Source organism: Anabrus simplex, chromosome 3 (genome assembly GCF_040414725.1).
Source record: "Anabrus simplex isolate iqAnaSimp1 chromosome 3, ASM4041472v1, whole genome shotgun sequence".
Classification (NCBI taxonomy): Eukaryota; Metazoa; Arthropoda; class Insecta; order Orthoptera; family Tettigoniidae; genus Anabrus; species Anabrus simplex.
In genome coordinates, this window is record NC_090267.1 from 485705791 (window position 1) to 485724574 (window position 18784).

General features: G+C 38.1%; 1 protein-coding gene across 3 annotated transcripts in view; it reads right to left on the reverse strand.

Annotated features, from left to right (window-relative positions):
- The window catches only part of larp (La related protein), a 414361-nt gene that overhangs the window by 122090 nt on the left and 273487 nt on the right, over window positions 1–18784 (reverse strand). For all 3 annotated transcript variants that reach the window (XM_067143616.2, XM_067143618.2, XM_067143617.2), the window contains exon 10: window positions 3293–3507. In XM_067143616.2, coding sequence (XP_066999717.2) covers window positions 3293–3507 — 215 coding nt within the window. The remainder of the gene's footprint in view (window positions 1–3292; window positions 3508–18784) is intronic.

Consider the following 18784-nt stretch of genomic DNA (forward strand, 5'->3'; position numbering starts at 1 on the left):
TATGGAAAGATTATTATCATGTAAATATATGATATAGATGTTGATTCCCATAGCTGGAAAATTTATAATGTCCAGTAACGGACCATTTATATTGGTATGTAAATATATAGCGAGAAGGTTATCATCTCTACTGGTGCTTGAAGTACTGTATGTTTTCATCACATGTATAGTATGGTTAAGTTAGGATAGGTGAGCCTGTTTGAATAAGAAAACTGATACGTTTGCCACAAAATGCGGTTGATCATCTATGGTACGGTATAGTTTTCTCATTAGGTGCATTTGCGAGCTCTCTCGGCAACATTCGAGGCGATGCTGGAGTCTATTAGTACTACCCAACGACTGCTGTTCTCTAAAGAAAATTTGAAATGAAAGAATAACAAGTTTTCGTAATAAATGCGTAAATAACGTGGCCAACAGCAGTCGTTAACTCGTTAAAAATAATGGCTGCAGTAAACGATACCTTAATTTTAATGTTATATACTGAAATTAATTAGGAATATGATACACCTCAAGATACGGCAGAGTAAGCCTAGATTACCAATTTCAGAGGATATTTCATATTTTCTCGCGTCCTAGTTAAATTTCGGAAAGGCTATTCACATTGAAATTCTTAGCGAGGATAACTCATTTCCCTACATGCGTTTCAAATATGTTTTCATGACACACATACGGTTAGGTTAGGTGACGCCATTTGAAGAACGAAACTCTGGAGTGATACCGTATTTCTCTGAATCCAAGATGAAGTTTCTTTTCCCCCCTCAGAATCTCACGCGAAAAATCAAAGGCTGTCTTCATTCGCGGTCTAACAGTAATGAATACCATTGACAACTACCGCGGTAACCACGCTGCTCCTTTTCACCCCCGCACGCGCACACAAACGACCGCCTCTTCCTTATACATCATTAGCCGTGACAACCGGTTGTACGGTGCCTCGTGTGTAACGTCACTGGATCTCGGGAAGTACTGAAGAGTGAATGACATTCTATTAGCCTCTGCAAAAACGTTTCTCAAATCTTCAGAATGGCATCAAAACATGCGAGCCTTTGAATTTTTAGAAAGGCCACGGCTACACAGTGGAAGAGTTATAAAGCGTCTACTGTACCCGACTCTTAATAAAAATAAGTTTTATAGGCAGCAGGAATATTTTCGTGATGGATAGTCGTAAAGATACATGGAACAGGTATTTCCGGCAAATTTTTAACGGGTTCTCGTCGATATTATGATGCCAATTTTTAGTTAATTGTTATTAAACACTCGGAAATGTAGAATAATTGTGCAGCCGCAAGAAACTATGGCATAGGTCTAAGTACTGCCAATATTTGGCGTCCGCGTGAAAACCAAGATAGCTAAAAAAAAATGTGTACTGAACAGAAATGCATTCAGTGGTCCGCAACAAGGGCGCTTTAAAGAAGTCGAACGTCCGCGATTAGGCCTATACATCGCTAGCCACTGAAGTTGACCGAACCCGGCAAGCGAGACGTGCGTGTAGTAATAGCTGGTTATATGTGATGCTGAGTAATAGTACCATAACAGTTTTATGGATAACTAAAATATTTGCCTGACGGATCGCCGTATTGTAGAGACGCATGGAATAGGTATTGCCGGCATATTTTACACAGGTTCTCTTCGGTGTAATGCCAATTTTAAGTAAATCATTTAAACCCACGGAAATAAAGAACAATTATGGAGCCGCAACAAATGCAGTATAATGAAAGCCAATGTTTGACGTCTAAAAATAGTCTTAAAAACGTGCACTGTACAACAGAGGCATTCATGATTTTACAAAGCACTTTTTGAGCCTGATCTAAATTTTTTAAAGGAAAAAGTGGGGTTCGTCATGGATTTGGAGAAATACATTACTGAAATTTTCTGAGAATGAAATTAAGCACACACTTTCACGTAGTATCGGATCTTGAAAAATAACAAACAAGCCGTAGTGTGGATATCATCCGCGGAAACTCGTGTTTTGAACAAACTGATTGCTGTTCCATATCGATTTTAATGTGTATGGGGGTTTTTTCCGACTTTTATAAAAAAATCTGATACAATGACAATCCGCTATAGCGAGTAAATTTTCCGCCGTTGTGAATTCTCGCTGTAACGGACTTCTACTCTACACGATAGTGAAATAAACATAAGGTACCACATGAGGCAGAGAATGCCTAAACAATGTGACAAAAGGCACGCTCGGATTACCCAGAAGGGCATGTTCTGAATCCCTAACAAGAAACTGAGAAATTTAGAAACAATGTTTCTACTTCTGTGGAGGCATATGGAGTGAGGTTCACTCAACCTACACCACAAATGAGTAGCAGGCTAATTCCTGGGGGCAAAGATGGCCAGGCTATCTACCCAGTCTCACTAAGGACAACGTTATGGAAAATGGATGCCTTTGCCTTCCATTCTTCCAAGGGCCTCTCAAAGCTGTATGGAGGTGGCTTTCTTTTGCTTATCGTTAAGTGTCAGGAACTGTCTCCTTACTTGAACACACTTCTATCATCCAGATCTTTATCTGGTGAAGCAGTCTTGTAAGTTCCCTCGGCATCGACTGCCATATTACAGTTTCTTCAGTGTACTCTTAAAAAGAAGAAGCCTCTGAAGGCAATTCAACCATGCCAATTACAAAAAGGCAACTGATCGAATTTTAGATATCAATAGGGCAGCTTAATTTCTGGTCTAACTTTCATACAACACTATTCTATGGCATAAGTAGGTTTCTAACTTTTATAATACATAAAATATCTCTTCGTATATTCTGTAGTACATAAATTATTCTTTAGTACAACCAAGTTCTAATGTAATTATATAAACTGAATTTTGTGTTGCCGAGATATTTGATACAGTAATTTTTAAATGTATACAAAAAAAGATCGATTTTGATACATCATTTTATTATAGCTTTTCTTAAATTTGCTCCTCTATTTCATATTACAAGATAACTGAAACATTTCCCTGTTTTGGTATGCTACTAATAAAATGTGATTCACTCTGAATTTCAGAGATATGTTACTTTTCTTAAAACTGAAAATTTATTTGCAAGCATTTTGTAAAAAACTTAATTATATCTGTAACCTTTAAGTAGAAGCATCCAGATTCTATATCTCATTATTATTTAAAATGCCAAACACTTAACATAAGAATACATGTTATGACAACCGCTCAGCCCAAATACTGTCATCACAAGACTGCTCTGTTGGGAAAAGAAGACATACAAGGATTCATCATAGCAATTGTCATAACAGAAAACAAAAAGCCTGCCTGAGAACCGCTGAAGTCTTTGTAAGAACCATACCTCTTTCCACACATCATCATCCGCATTCAGTTTGATTGGAATGGGAGCAGATTTCTCTGCAGTGTCTACTTTCTTCGGACTGTCCAGAGATAACTGTTTTATTTCTGTCTTATCTGCCTTAGTCATTACAGCTGCATCTTTCTTGTTGGCATCAGATGCGCTTGACATCACTTGTTTGGTTGGTACCGCCTTGTTCACAGGCTCATCCACTGATGCTGTAAGAATAACATGCAAAATATGTAGAAAAGAACATAAGAGAAGAAGAAATTACAAACTACCCTGCAAGGAAGTTTTAAAACTCGCTCAGTTTGAATCACTTCAACACAACATCTCTGTTGGGAAAAGAAGACAAATTATTAGATTTCATCATAGCATTATATAATCTGGGTAGAAGTCGAAGCAATTTCAATGGTCTTCGAAAAAGCCAAAAATGATTATCCCCCCCCCCCAAAAAAAAGTGTTGTTTCCTATATATCATAACTGCACGTGGTACTTAAGAATTTGTTAAATGAGTACGGTTAATTTCTTTATATAAAACAAAAATCAAGAACAGAATGTGTGCTTTATCCAATGGAATACAGAAACTCAACGACTATTACCACATTTCTTAAGTGCAGTTACTTACAGAAAAAGAGTGAAAACCAGAACTGCAAAATTCTGTATGGCTTAATTAAAACTAATTAAATTCATTTAAATGTTCAACACATCCATCAATACACAAAATAAAAATGGGAAAGTTTTTAATCTTCTGAATTATCTATTTACATCTCTTTAATATGTACCGATAAGTGCTGTAGAAAAACTAAATACTTTCTACATTTTTGCTTCTTCCCAACCTATTAACCCTTGATCACTAACCTGCCGCACAACCAACGTTGCCACTAACCATTCGTCTGTGGAACTACACAAATGGAACCACAAATATCTGCTGTCGCCTTTATGAACATAATAAAAGCAAACCAAAACTTAAAATAACACACATATTCAAGTACACTTCCCTATTTTTAAAGTCCTAAAAGACATTACTACATTGAAAGCACCTATTCGATTCTAGGTCACTGCACACATTTCCATCGTAACAAACACGCTTAAGAAAACATCAATTTCAATATGTTCACATGAGAAAATAGCAGAAATTTTCCTTCATTCCCTCTGTTCTGGGTTCAACCTCTCTACTACTGCATTTTCTACAAAAAAATCAGCATCACACTTAATGACCATTTTGAAATTGAACACCAGACCATGTTTTTTTTTTATCAGCAGCTTGGTTGGCAAGTGCATTAATGTCCTACTTTAAGCGTGTCTTCATTTGCAAAAGATGATTCACTTCACTGCTCTTACCTAGGCTATGATCCTAAAATCCAGAAGTAGTCAAAGATCAGTCATTTAAATGAAGCACAGTGCCTGACATTACGTATATTGTGCTGCTCTTCAAGAATACACGAAATGTCAGGCATCTTGCTTCATTTAAGTGACTTATCTTCGACTTCTATATAATTTTAAGACTTCAAATTTATTAAATTGTACTATAATTTCACACCTAGCAGTATTTGCAGGCTTGTTCACCGAACTATTCACCAATTCTCATAAACATTTTGAAACACAGTGCTGGACATTACGTATGTTATGCTGCTCTTCAAGAACTTGCACCTAGCTTCATTTAAATGACTGATCTTTGACTTCTTCTGGATTTTAGGATCTTACATCATGCAGTGTTAATCCCTATAAGTGTTATAGTGCTTCTTGAGCTGCTTTTAGTGAATGACATCCTTTACTCATTGTTTTCCTATGCACTGTTTTATATTTTTATTTAATGGGCTGATGATGACCCAGAATAATGATCGAAACCGGTACCGCTTTTAATCAAATAAGAATGTAACATTACATTTCTTATTTTCCTTGTATTGAATAGGTTGAACCACTTTATTTCTTGTTTTCAATTTACCTGTTACCTATGGCGATATTAAAAGTGTTAAATCATACATTTGGTCATAGTGCTTTTACGAGCACAGCAGAGTGAATACGTAGCTGTCAGGAAAAGGTGAAGCAACTCTGCATGTCAATAGCTAGTTCATGTTTCATTACATAGCACGAATCGAACAAGGCAGTCCCCAGCTAGCATATGAAGAACATTTGAACATATTACATTTCCTCGAGAAGTACTTGGATCGATTTTTGGAATAATCACAGTACTGAACTTGTAATGTTCATAGATTTAAGCCTAGGTGTAGAAGGGCTGTGGAATGTGACTAAAAACTGGATAGAGTCCTCTTTGAATGAATCTCGAGTACCAAATACTAGAAGGCAACAGTGGATCTCTGACTTGAGCCTTCAGCTTGTAGAAGAAAGAAGGTGCCTTAAAAAATCTGGCATTAACACTGAAGAAAAAAGAGAGCAAATGTCTGATCTTGATAGAAGGATTCAGTCTTCTTGTAGAAGACATAAGAATAATTTCCTTAGTAACATTTGTTTTGAGATTGAAGACCATGCAAATCAAAACCACAGCAAGGATCTTTTTGACAAAATTAGAATAATCACTCAAGAATTCCAGCCATATTCCTGGAATATACAGAACTCAAAGGAGGATGATGTTGTGGATATAGAGAATGTTCTGGAAACATGGAGATTGTACTGCCAGGATCTGTACAGTGAACAATGTAATGCACAAGACCAAGTGAAGATAGACAAGCAGTCAGATCCTCCGAGATGAAGTAGAAATGGCTTTGAAAATGCTGAGAACTGGAAAAGCGTGTGGACCTGATGGAAAAAGTGCAGAAGTCTTGAAAGCTACAGACGATGCTGGAATTGAAATGCTGTTGAAAATCTGCCAAGCAATATGGAATTCTAGAAGATGGCCCGAAGAATGGGTAGAGTCAATCTTTGTCCCAATCCACAAGAAAGGATCGAGGGAAAAATGTGAAAATTATCGCTTAATTGCTTTGATTTCACATGCCAGTAAAGTTATGCTTCATCTCCTGTACAAGAGACTCCGGGCATTTCTAGAGTATCGAATTCCTGAAGTCCACACTGGATTTATGAAAGGAAAAGGTACTCAAGAACAGATCTTAAGCCTAAGACAAATCATAGAAAAGGCTAGAGAATTCAATGTTCCGGTATATCTGTGCTTTATTGACTACCAACAGGCCTTCGATACTGTCAAATGGAACCATCTTTGGAAAATATTGGATGACATGGGTTTGCCACTCCATTTCATTGATCTTCTCAAGTCCTTGTATAAGGAAAATACAGCCACTGTGAAGGTTCAAAACAAACAGTCTCAGCAGTTTCGTACAAGGGCTGGAGTTCGCCAGGGATGTATCCTGTCACCGTTACTTTTCAATACCTATGGTGAATATGCAATGAGAACTGCATTAGATGGCTGGGAGACGAGAGATGACATGAGAAGAGTTACTGTGTAGCACAAATTTCACTAACGGAAGCACTGCTATATGTTGGCCCACTGGAATTGGTTTCTTTTCATGCAACTTTAACGAGGAACCTGTCCAATGACTTCTGCTTTGCCTCTTTTTGAGGATTACACGAAAATGTGACATTGCATTGTCACTGAACTGATTCATCGCTTGCACTGATACAGCCTTAGTCGTGTGGTGTTTTTCACAATAGAGAAATGGGAAAGTTAATATCCAGCTTTTCAATACAATATATTACGTGCGATGACGTATTCATCATAATGAACCAACGTTCCATAGATGCAGTTACTACTTTAGCACACTTAAACACTATCGATGCAGACATTAAATATACATTAGAGTCCGAAGTCAACAAGACCATTAATTTCTTAGATCTTACTATCACTAGGCTCCCCTCTTCCTTCAAATATAAAATTTACAGAAAACCTACGCATACTGCTACAACAATAAAACGTGACTCCATTCACCCCCTTAATCATAAACGGGCAACTTACAATAGTCTAGTATATCAAGCCTTCAACATACCTATGTCTAAATCAGACCTCAATAAAGAATTAAATACCGTACGCAAGATAGCATTCTATAACGGCTACAACAAGAGTTTTATAGAAAGTATAATTAGCAAGTTCAAACATCGCTCAAAATCTAACCTTCTTAAAGAAACTACTAAATCAAAAACTTTTGCAGCCTTCACCTTTAACAACAACATCCATCCAATTACAAACATATTTAAGAAACAGAATATCAACGTCTCTTTCAGAACCGATAATAGAAACCTAGACATTCTACACAATTCTAACTCAATCAACACTTCCAACCGATTTGAAAAGTCAGGTGTATATAGATTTCATTGTAAAAACTGCCTCAGTACTTATCTCGGACAAACCGGTAGATCATTCAAAATTAGATATACAGAACATGTAAATGCTATCAAATACCGAAGATTCCCTGCAGTAGGACAACATATAAATGACTACGAACACAAATTTCAAGGCTTAGACCAAGACATAGACATCATCCAAATAATAAAGGCCCTGCACTCGATTTAACAGAACAATTCTATATATCACTTGACCAGTACTATAACCCTAATTATAATCTCAATGACCTCTCTGAAAAACCTACGATCTTGTTTGACACGTTCATTAAAATTTTAAATAATCTAAAAATACCCAAAAATCAGTCAGTCTTCAAAACAATACATAACACGCTCAAGTATTACCCCTACCGCCCTCCGTGCCCACCTGATTATAGTCCCGCCTCTATCGCCCTTCCCCTCTCCCTCCCTCCAACTTAGAAACTCCGCCCTTCTCTGCACTCGTGCAGATCCGCCTTTACCTTCAGTTAGTCCATTGGTTCCTCTCTGACACATCTAATACTGGCTTGGCATCTGAGGTGAGTCTTCTATTCTTTTATTAATAATATACATTCCTGGCTTACGTAATTCTAAATTCGCGGATTATATTTTCTTATAGGTTCCGTCTTGGTTCAAGATCTTTCTCGAACAACCTATGTACTCGCAACTCAAAGCACAAGAATCTCTTCACTACCATCACAACAGAACTGCACTTAATCCAAAATGCTCTATCCACTGATATGATATAAACATACAAAATTAGAGTACACAAACTTATACATAGAATCTACCAACGGACATCCTTATATGCCAACATCAACGTGCTGTGACATCCAATCTATTAAGTCCAAGCTCAAGCCATATTCGAATACTTTCTAGATTTTACTGTACATACTTTTATGTAGAAACATTCATAACTAAGCATGTGTTTACTTTTATAATGTTAAACATGGCTACACAGCCTTCATAAACATAACCCTACTGTTCAACAGACAAATATATCACTAAAAGCTGATTATTATACTTCACTTTCATTACTTTCTCCTTTTTTAACTAAAGGTGTACACCTTATAAAAACAATGTTTTATCGCACTGACTGTCAGCTTATATATGTATATACTTTTTAATTATACTCGTGTTTATATTCAATACTATCAATGTAATATTTAGGGGCCGTATTTTTTGGTAATAACGATATGCACAAGTTTTTTTGATATCTTCTTTCTTGTCTATATATGAGTTCCCAGGTACTAAAAATACTGTATTTTAGCAAAATGAACTCACGAAATATCGCGAAATTTGATTTATTGCGTGAATTGCGTAAATAATCGCGAAATATACACCACTTGGTGCGAAAAATGCGAAATGGCACCGGAAGAGCTCTCCAATAAACGTTTAAATGCTTCTGAGAACTTGACTATCGTAGTTTCCTTCTCATTTGCTTGATACCGCTGCATATTCTCCATACAAATGCACACAAAGCGGTACGCACTGTGTATCGAAAGTATGTGTATTCAGTTCCGTGATCTCTAAGGCAGTCGATAAAAATCAATATCTGTTATCGATTACAGCAAATAGCGTTGTGGTTGTAACAAGATACAAGACCGGTCGTAGATACAGCAGTGCACAATGAGAGTTCCTTACTTACGAACATCTATCGGCAAATGTCCAACATTTAAGTATAAAAATGCCGAAAACTGAAGTCACAACAGGTTTTTCGAGGGCCGAAGAATATTACAGTGAGGGGTTCTATGTATTTGATGCTGCAAGAAAGATTCTAATGTATCAATGGTGTACAGGTGATATTCGTAAAGTTGAAACGTGCAATATACACTGCAGAGAATCGGAATGAAGCAAATGAACATAATTCTAAGCGGCAAATAACAATCAGCGATACTTTACAGATCGTAAAGGTGTTGAAAAATTAGAGAGCAATTTGTAATAGACACAAAAAAGCATCCATGCAAGCCAACATAGAAAAATAGGATAATCCTGGCATAAGGAAGAGAATGAATATAAAAGGAAAGATAAATAATACTGTCTTTACTGTAAAGTATGACGGTATTGGTAGGCCTATTGTATATAAATCGCCTGTTTGACTAGTAATAATGTTATTGTTTTCATGTCCCACTAACCACTTTTACATTTTCCTGAGATGCTGAGATACCGGAATGTTGTCCCGCAGGAATTCTTTTACGTGCCAGTAAACTAGTGACACGAGGCTGACGTATTTTAACTCCTTCAAATACCACCGGACTGAGCCAGAATCGAACCTGCCAAATTGGGGTCAGAAAGCCAGCGTTTTAACCATCCGAGCTACTCATCCCCGACCGGGGAAAAAGAGTATATCCATGAACACCTTCCAGAGCTATATGACTTTGCAAAATGCAATGAAAGCACATCTGGTTGAGGAAGTGAAAGAAGGCAGTGTTAAAAAAGTTTTAGGAGGTTTTATAAAAGACCACAGTGAATTTGCATCCAAGTGTTCGCAAGCATTATGGTTTCCGACGTTTAATGTGGTCAGCGAGAGGAGCTTCTCTGCTTACACAAAGACGCTTTCTGACTGTCGCACAACTCTGCATCCTGATAATGTTCATACCATGCTTAGTTTGAATTTTGGAGACAAGTAATTCAACGTCTGAAAATGTAGGCTATGTATAAATGTATATCACAGGGCAGATCACCTAACTTCATTTCGAAGTATCAGTGATTTATATATTTATTTCTATAACAATTTGCATATTTGGTTTTTCTAAGATTTAATAACAATGATACATTACAAGAGTTTACTTTAAAACCCCTTATCACAAAGTTAGTTACATTTACCCCATACGCTACTACAACGAAGATTTGGGAGGAAACATTGATCAGTATAACAATTTATTTCACGAAATACCTACCGAAATAGTGTCAGTTTTAACACCGAAATCAACAGTTTTATTTCACCAAAAAATAAGGCCCCTAGTAATATTACTGTAGGAGTCACGATTAATGTAATATATCTTTGTATAGTTGTCCTGGCTGATGATGACATCAAACATTGTCGAAACCGGTACCAAATGTAAATAAACGTGATGTTTTAAATGTAAACCTTCACGTAATATATTGTATTGAAAAGGTGGATATTAACTTTCCCATTTCTCTATTGTGAATCTTGATTCAATACGGAACCTGAAGAATGAAATTCTTAATGTTAAATAAATGGTGTTTTTCTACACAATTTCGCACCGTTTCCCACATTTTGCACTTCTCCCGAATCTCAGTTGAAGTGAGAGATTCCACTGATTTTTCCTCCTCTTCCCCGAACGAGATCTCCATAACCTCCTCCTATTGTTCGCGATGCAGCTCCATCAGTATGTTGTTGGTCAGATCCTGGCTATGTTCTTCCCCCACGTCATTCACCCCCAGCCCCATAGTCATCCCTACGGACACAATTTCATCGACAATCGGCGGCTCATTGTCACCAACAATCCCCTGAAAGTCACGTCCAAGAACACAGTCAGGCCACAGCTTTCCCCAAGCGGAAGTGAGAGTTCTCTTGGTGACTCCATCCCAGGCTTTATTGATGATCTTCAGGCAGTTCACGATGGGGAAATGATTTCTCCCAAACTCTTGGAGGGCAAGGTTTGTTCCTTCGGTCACTTCGAAGCATCGCTGAAATAGTCCTTTGGTGTATAGCTTCTTGAAGTTCAAAATGACTTGCTGATCCATAGGCTGGAGTATTGGAGTAGAGTTGGGAGGAAGGAACATAACTTTAATTCCTCCAGTAAGTCGTCCTCAAGGCCTGGAGGATGAGCAGGAGCATTGTCCATAACCAGCAAGAATGAGCGGCAGATTATTTTCTGAAAGGTATTTCTTCACTACAGGACCCAAGACCACATTCATCCATTCAACAAAAGAACAGGGGAGGGGAAAACGTAGCCACGCGTGACGCTCGTATTGCGAACCCTCACTCGCTTATCAAGTTACTATTTATTTAAAATGTTTGCTTGTCTTGCAAAACACTCGTAGACCAAGTTACTCGCATTCCAAGGTTTCACTGTACTTACAAACGTCCCTAAACCAAACCAAATTTCGGCCCCAATAGGCCTTCCGCCTACCAAGTAACCGCCCTCGGTACGAAGACCTGCAGATTACGAGGTGACTCATGGTCAGTGATGAATCCTCTTGGCCGTTATTCCTGGCTCTCTAGACCGCGGTCGCCATATCACCATTAAATAGTTCCTCAATTAAAGGTAATCGTTGAAAGACTGAACTTGGAACCACCCCTCATATCCAGGTAAAAATGCCTGACCTGGCCAGTAACCGAACCCGGGCCCTCCGGGTGAGAGGCAGGTGAGTTAAACCGCGGGGCTGGCTTCAAACGTTAATTGTCGGTACGCGACTTAAAAGTCTCAAAACTTTACATTTAGTTTTACCGGGGAAACTTCGTCATATTCCTCCGAAAACTTCTTTCAGTTTAGCTACTTTGATCAGGCAAACTCTTCGATAAATCTAATACCCGTAACGCCAAGCCAAAAAACAAACTACCACAAGTAGTTTTTCATTCTCTAAGCTAATAAAATAAAGTACATTAGATACAATAGCGACCAGCATGATGGGCAAAATTTTTTTTTTTTAAATCTTCCATTGTAATTTGGTCACCGGTATACTGTTCCTAGTCAGTTTATGGAAATCTTGTACTGTGTAAATTAGGCCTAGACTTATATCGACTTTCAAAGGTTATGCTGAACTCGAGAATATTGTTCTGAAAGTATCAATCCTCAAGTTCTCGAATGGATTCTGCCCGTCACTAATCACAATCAAATTGGAAAGAGAAAATATATGCCCGTCACTAATCACAATCAAATTGGAAAGAGAAAATATATCATTAACACTTCCGAAATTACGATTATTCGCGACCTTGAGCTCAGCTAGAAAGCGCGTCCGCTGTATAAATAAAAGTCTGTACGAGTTTTTAAATATAACGTGCACAAATAAAACGACTGCGGCTTTTATAACATTTTAATACAAAAACGTGAAATTTCTAGTCTCATATTAGGACGAAAAGAGTACCTAATAGGCAATATCAAAACCACCCATGGCTTTATGTACGTAAGGTGCACCATCTGTTCTGGTCTCAATAACATAATCGTATACGATAATATTAAAATACTAAATTTGTGTTGCTTAAGAAGGAGCAGTTTCGATTCCTGCCTGAAAGGCCATTGACTATATAGAGCCCTGAGGGAACTACCGAAAACCTGTTCGGCGATACATTCGGAAAAAAGTAAACATCTAACCCTGAATATAATGTAGACGTTTTGCAAGTACGAACATTTAACGAAACTTGTTCCGTCTTCATATAGAGCTGTCGAAATGCGCTCTGTCTCCTTCAAATTGTCGTGGGCACTCTCTGCTTTATGATTTCCGAGGATTCTCTAAACAATACTACTCGAATGCGATGCTAAGATGATCCCTTATGCAAGTTTACCGCCGATCGCTTTTCCAGTAGGTACAGTATTCTTCAAATTACCACGACAGGACGTCAACACCAAGATCCGTAAGCATGCCGTACCCGTCCTTTCGTACAATATAGTTTCCTGAAAAACGGGTGATAAGAGGATTTAGCGTTGATGGGACTGAAATTTCTGGACGGTTGATCCGGTAAATAGTTTTTTCGAGGAACGGATAATGTGGGATTTTCACAACGTGATTTAATTAGGATGCTCGCGGGACGACGTAATTTGAACGAATAATACGGGAAAACGGAAGTTTCCGGGAACGTATAATCGGGGTTCTACTGTAAACATTGAAGTCTCATGAACACTCAGCTTTAACTGCCTAACCGCTTCACGACTACGTTGATACAGCACGTTCCTAGTATTGGCACAACCCTGATTACATCATTATCCAAGAGTATAATAAGGACATGCTTATCACCAGAACAGTAAGAAATACTGAAGATTGCTGGAGAGATCACAAACTTATTTGTCAACTCTGACTCTCCATACACCCTAAACCACCAAGGCATTTCTAAAACTCGTCCAGAAGAAAGTTTAACACATTTAAAACTCCAGAATGAATCTTCTGTCACGGATTTTCAGAATATGAACAATGTCAAGCTGACCGTTAATACAGTTTCACAAATGACTCTCAGCAAGAATATGTAACGTAGTGAAAGATAATCACGAAGTTTGCTGAGGAAACTGTTGGTTATGTAAGGCAGATGAGGTAAAACGGTTTTGACTAGAAAATTTTGTCTCATCAATGCGAAAGAGGAGGTGAGGGGGGGGGGGGCTACTATCCCATCTTCAAGCAGGAAGGAAGCACATTTTTTAGATCTCAAAAGAACATGTCAGACACAGGCAACACAAATTAAGAATACCTGGTGACAAAAGAATGGTCAGGAATTTCAGACTACCTGGTGATAGGGACCTGAGGATGTTTTCACGCAGGAATAAAAGAACTTTATGGTCGATCTTGGTCATCAGGTATAATGAGTGCTGACAACTCTTATCACACTTACTGACAGCCACGAAATCCTGGAGCATTGGAAGGAGCATTCCTCTACCCTTCTAAATTGTTCTTCCACTGCTGCTGAAGACTTTTCTTCGCAATGTGCCTCAACAACCCGAATAACCATGGACAGCAGTTCTGCCTACTTACCAAGAATTCAATGCAGCTCTTAATCAACTGAAACCTAAAGGCTCCTGGACCACATAACTTCCCTCTGGAATTAATTCAAGCTAGTGGCCAATCCTTCAACACTGATTAACTGCAACAACAGTAAGTTACCGTATAATCTCGAATACCACCAGCCACCGAATAAGACCCGCAGCCTTATTTTGAAAGAACAAATTTAAAAAAAAAAAAAGTGAAGTCAAAATTATTTAGGCCTACAATCTTTACTAACACAAATCAAATGATTAGAAAATACAAATAAATGTAAACAAACTTTTCCAGAGTGATATCCAACGAGTTCAATCATCATCATCATCATCATCGGTACCAACTTCGGAACTTTCATCACCATCACCTTTCCACAAAATATTGTCGTCGCTGCCATCCATAGCATTAGAAATGCTACATTTCCTGAAGCTCTTCCGTATGAGGTCTCCAGGGATATGATTCCATGCCGTCAAAATCCACGAACACAGCAGCTGAAATTCCGGGCACTGAACGCGACCAGTTGATGTCAGTGTGCGATTATCCGCCACCATCCATTCTGTATAGAGCTGTTTCAAGGCTGCTTTAAATGGACGGTTCAGACAGACATCCAGCGGCTGTAGCGTAGACATCACCCCGCCTGGAAAGACTGCTATGTCGGTTTTCCCATCCTTGATACAACATTACTCATAACTGCCAACTTTACAAAACCAAAAATCAGGAGATAAAATTGGTCAAAATTGCTTATTCTACATTTCTTGCGCAACACAGTACTACAATATAAGACTTATTGTCTCAAAGCCCGACTGTTGCTATACGAGGCCTTAGTCTAAAAGGCTAAAAATTACACGTCTCTATTCCCTCACAGGAAGTATGTGAGTGGGATGATCAGTATCTGATAAGCCTACCGAAAATAGTATGAACTCATGCTTCACATGTGTGAATCAGTCATGCACTTAGATGCCATTACTTAGAAATGCAAAAATTAATATATTGCATCAAGCGCCCGCGCAATTATGCGAAGCACAATGCTATTTGGATCAAATAACTAGCTGATGTTCCATTGCTTCGCTACGAAATTCTCAGAAAGACTGTCCTTATAGTTTTCCCAACTGAAGTCAACATGTCATTACGACGACGCCAGTATGAATGTCGCGATTAAAAGCAATGCATTCATACAAAATATTCGATAAAATGAAAACAGCACATCTTCTCACTTTTAGCGAAAAGTACTACGGTGTCAATCTATCAGTTCAAAGTTTCAGAGCTAGAATGACCAGGCTGCAGACTTTGTGTATAAAGCATACTCTAAAAGATGCATTAGATGTGTTAGCTGTGAGAATAATGATGATGATTAATGAAGATTGTTAGAAGTGTTTCTTTTTAAGTTCTCCTGAGTTAAGTATTCATCTGTTTCAATTTTATTTTCAGTCTTCCCCCCATGAACATTTTTACCTTTTATTATTATATGTAGGAGAGAGAGGGGCAATTGCACGCATCTAATGCTAAACACCTGTATAAGGTACTGTGTTGGATCAACAATTTCTACAATACTCCAGTATGATAGGAAATATAGGTTAGGAATACAGAGTGCGGAATACAAGTACACAAGTAGTTAAGTTCCCGAGTCGTCTACCACAATACAGAAATTGGTTTTGCATACCATTACCCACCCATGTGGGGCATTGACATGCATGTACTTCTTTCACCACAGAAGAGACAAATATCGTTGGTGGTGTTCCTCCGTGGCAACCCAGACACCACTTCTTCCGTGTAAACATCATTATCATCTTGACAAAGTTCATAATCACATATATCATCTGACGAACATTTGTTGTCTTGAAAAAGTACCTTCTTCATCTTCATTTTCTTGAATTTGCAACTCTATAGTCTTCTTGACCACTGTGTACTCGTTTCTCTCTTTTCTCTTCTAACTCCTCTAATAATGATTTTCTGGGTGTGGCTGTCAAAATTTCCGAGTGCTGCCTAGGCCCAGACTTTTGTGTTTTCGCACAAAAGGTTAATGTTCTGATAGGGATAGGAGAGGAATTGATACCAAAAAATATCCGCTTTCCTTGCATGCAGAAATTAAAGGAGGAAAGTGATATGTAACTAAAAAAGAATAGTTGAATTGTTCACTGATGATAGCGTGCGTGCAGCAAAATGCTCGAGCTTCGTCAGGAACAAGTCCTCATTCATTTATCCCGACTTGGAGCACACATAAACGCTTCCTGGAGGTCCTCCACGTGTTATTGCAGTGAACATCCCCACACCAGTATATACAGTATAAACATGGGTGGTACTGTATATAATTACCCATAGGATTCATGGTGAAACATACAGTAAGCTGGTCACTGTTCCCTACTTGCTTTTGACCTTCGCAGGCAATTATTGGACGAGGCATCTGGACAGTCGAAATGCTGATTTCGTCAATGTTATCAATACGTGACATAGGAAACTTACGTTTTTCACCGACAGTCAAGGGATTATGATAAAATCCTGAAACGTCTGCTTTATTAAATGATAACACTCTGCTTATGCTAGTTGCTTCGTGTTTCCGCAGACTAAGTTGTGGGTTTTTTGTGAAGAAACCTTGCGCCCAATCCTTGCCGGCCAGCTAATTTAGTAGTGTTGTTAAAATTGTTAGAAAGATTGTTCTTGTCCCCAAATTCAAGGGCAACACGACGTAGTTCAATCATCGTCATGCCGTAAAATAGCCTAGCCGACTGAAGAAGGCAAGAACAGAATTGTACGCACTGAAGGGGCAATAAAACGCAGAGCGCGTATGATTACCCCTCTAGACACCTTCTGTCCTGCCATTTTATAACCGATGAAGGAAAAATGGAAATCACGTGTGTATCACAAGATATCGCATTTCACGTTAAGAAAACTAAAGACTTTCGAGGAAAAAGTGGACAGTTTAGTATGTACATTAATATAAATTCAACTCTTCTGATGTAAGATGATGTAACAAAACTAATATTTCTGCATAGCAAAAGAAACATACGCAACACAGGCCGACATTCTGCTCACATCAACGTTATGGTGACTCCCCACTAGATTGAAGCAGATTACAGAATGCTTGCTACCATGGGAGAGGACTTACAGGGGTGCGTTCCATTACCCGATGCGTCCCATTGCCCCTATGTACTGTCACTTGTAATTTGTGTTGTAATTATTATGTCTAAGTATTATAAAGCACATAAGGAGTAACAATATCAGTCGTGTAAGAGTCAGTATTTGTTAACCAGTTGCTAAGACTAAGAAAAAGGAATGGTGAACGAAATTCACCACGCGCCCGGCAATATTACATTTAGAGTTAAGGGCATCCGTCACTCTCCGTGCAGGTATAAGGAATCTAAAAAATGAAGGGAAAAAAAAAAAAAAAGGTACAGTAATCCAAAAAATAAAGCATTTGCAAAGGTGAGTCAGCATAATTTGTCCTCGTCTTTGAATCGTGAGGTTATGTTTACCAGTGAGTTATACAAGTGCAATATTTGAATAATGCACCTTGTTGGCTACATTTTGGAAATAGTTTTTCCATAGCATTTGAAGGGTTTAAACTATGAAGCAAGATGACTGCATGCATTAATGGGTCTTAGAATACTTTGTTGACACGGCAAGAGTTCACATTTTTTTGAATTCCGAAAAAAGTGCCAAGGCAGGAAATCGTACAAGAATAGTCACAGTACTGTGCTGTAATGCAGAGGGAACCGAGGGACATTGAAAGTTTGATAAGCCACGATGTTTTAAGGGCATCGAGTAGTTTCCGTGTAAGTACAAGGACCTCTAAAATGCATACAGTACAGTAATCCAATGGCTAAAGGACTTGCACAGGGTAGTCAATGAATCATGCTCTTTTTTTTCTGGGAGGTTATGTTTGTCAGCGAGTTATCCAAGTGGATTAATGAATACTGTAAATGCATCTTGTTGGATACATTTAGGAAATAGATTCTTTCCATGGCATTTGAAAGGTTTAAACTGTTAATCAAGGTTAATTGCATGCAGTATAACAGCCCATGGAATATTTTGCGACATGGCAAGGGTTGGCATTTCTGAATTACTAATTGGCAGTTAATTCAAAATTACGTAATTCAAAGTCCGAATTTCGCATTCAATGACTTCAAATTAACGAGTTTTTACTGTATATGAACCTTAACATGAGAGGGAAATTATGGTCAGAACAAGAGGCAATGTTCAGTCTACCTGGTACAAGGTAGTAACCCACGATTTTTTTTTTGAAAGTTTTGCTATGTCTGGTGTAAATAAATAGAGTGAAAATATTACAGGATGATTTGATAGGAATCATAATGATGATGTTCAACCCTACATTCTACTTTTAGTGAGTTGAGTGCAGGATGCATTGTTCTATCTGAAAGTCCAAAGAATAGAACAGAATAATCTTTAAAGCTACTTGTATTCTATATACGTGGGGGGGGAATCAAATATAAATAGGTTTTATTTTTTATTTAAAGTCATTTATTGAAAAACACAAGGCAATTACAATTTATTTTCCCACGTACTTCCCTGCTTTGGAAATGCATTTGTCCCAGCAAA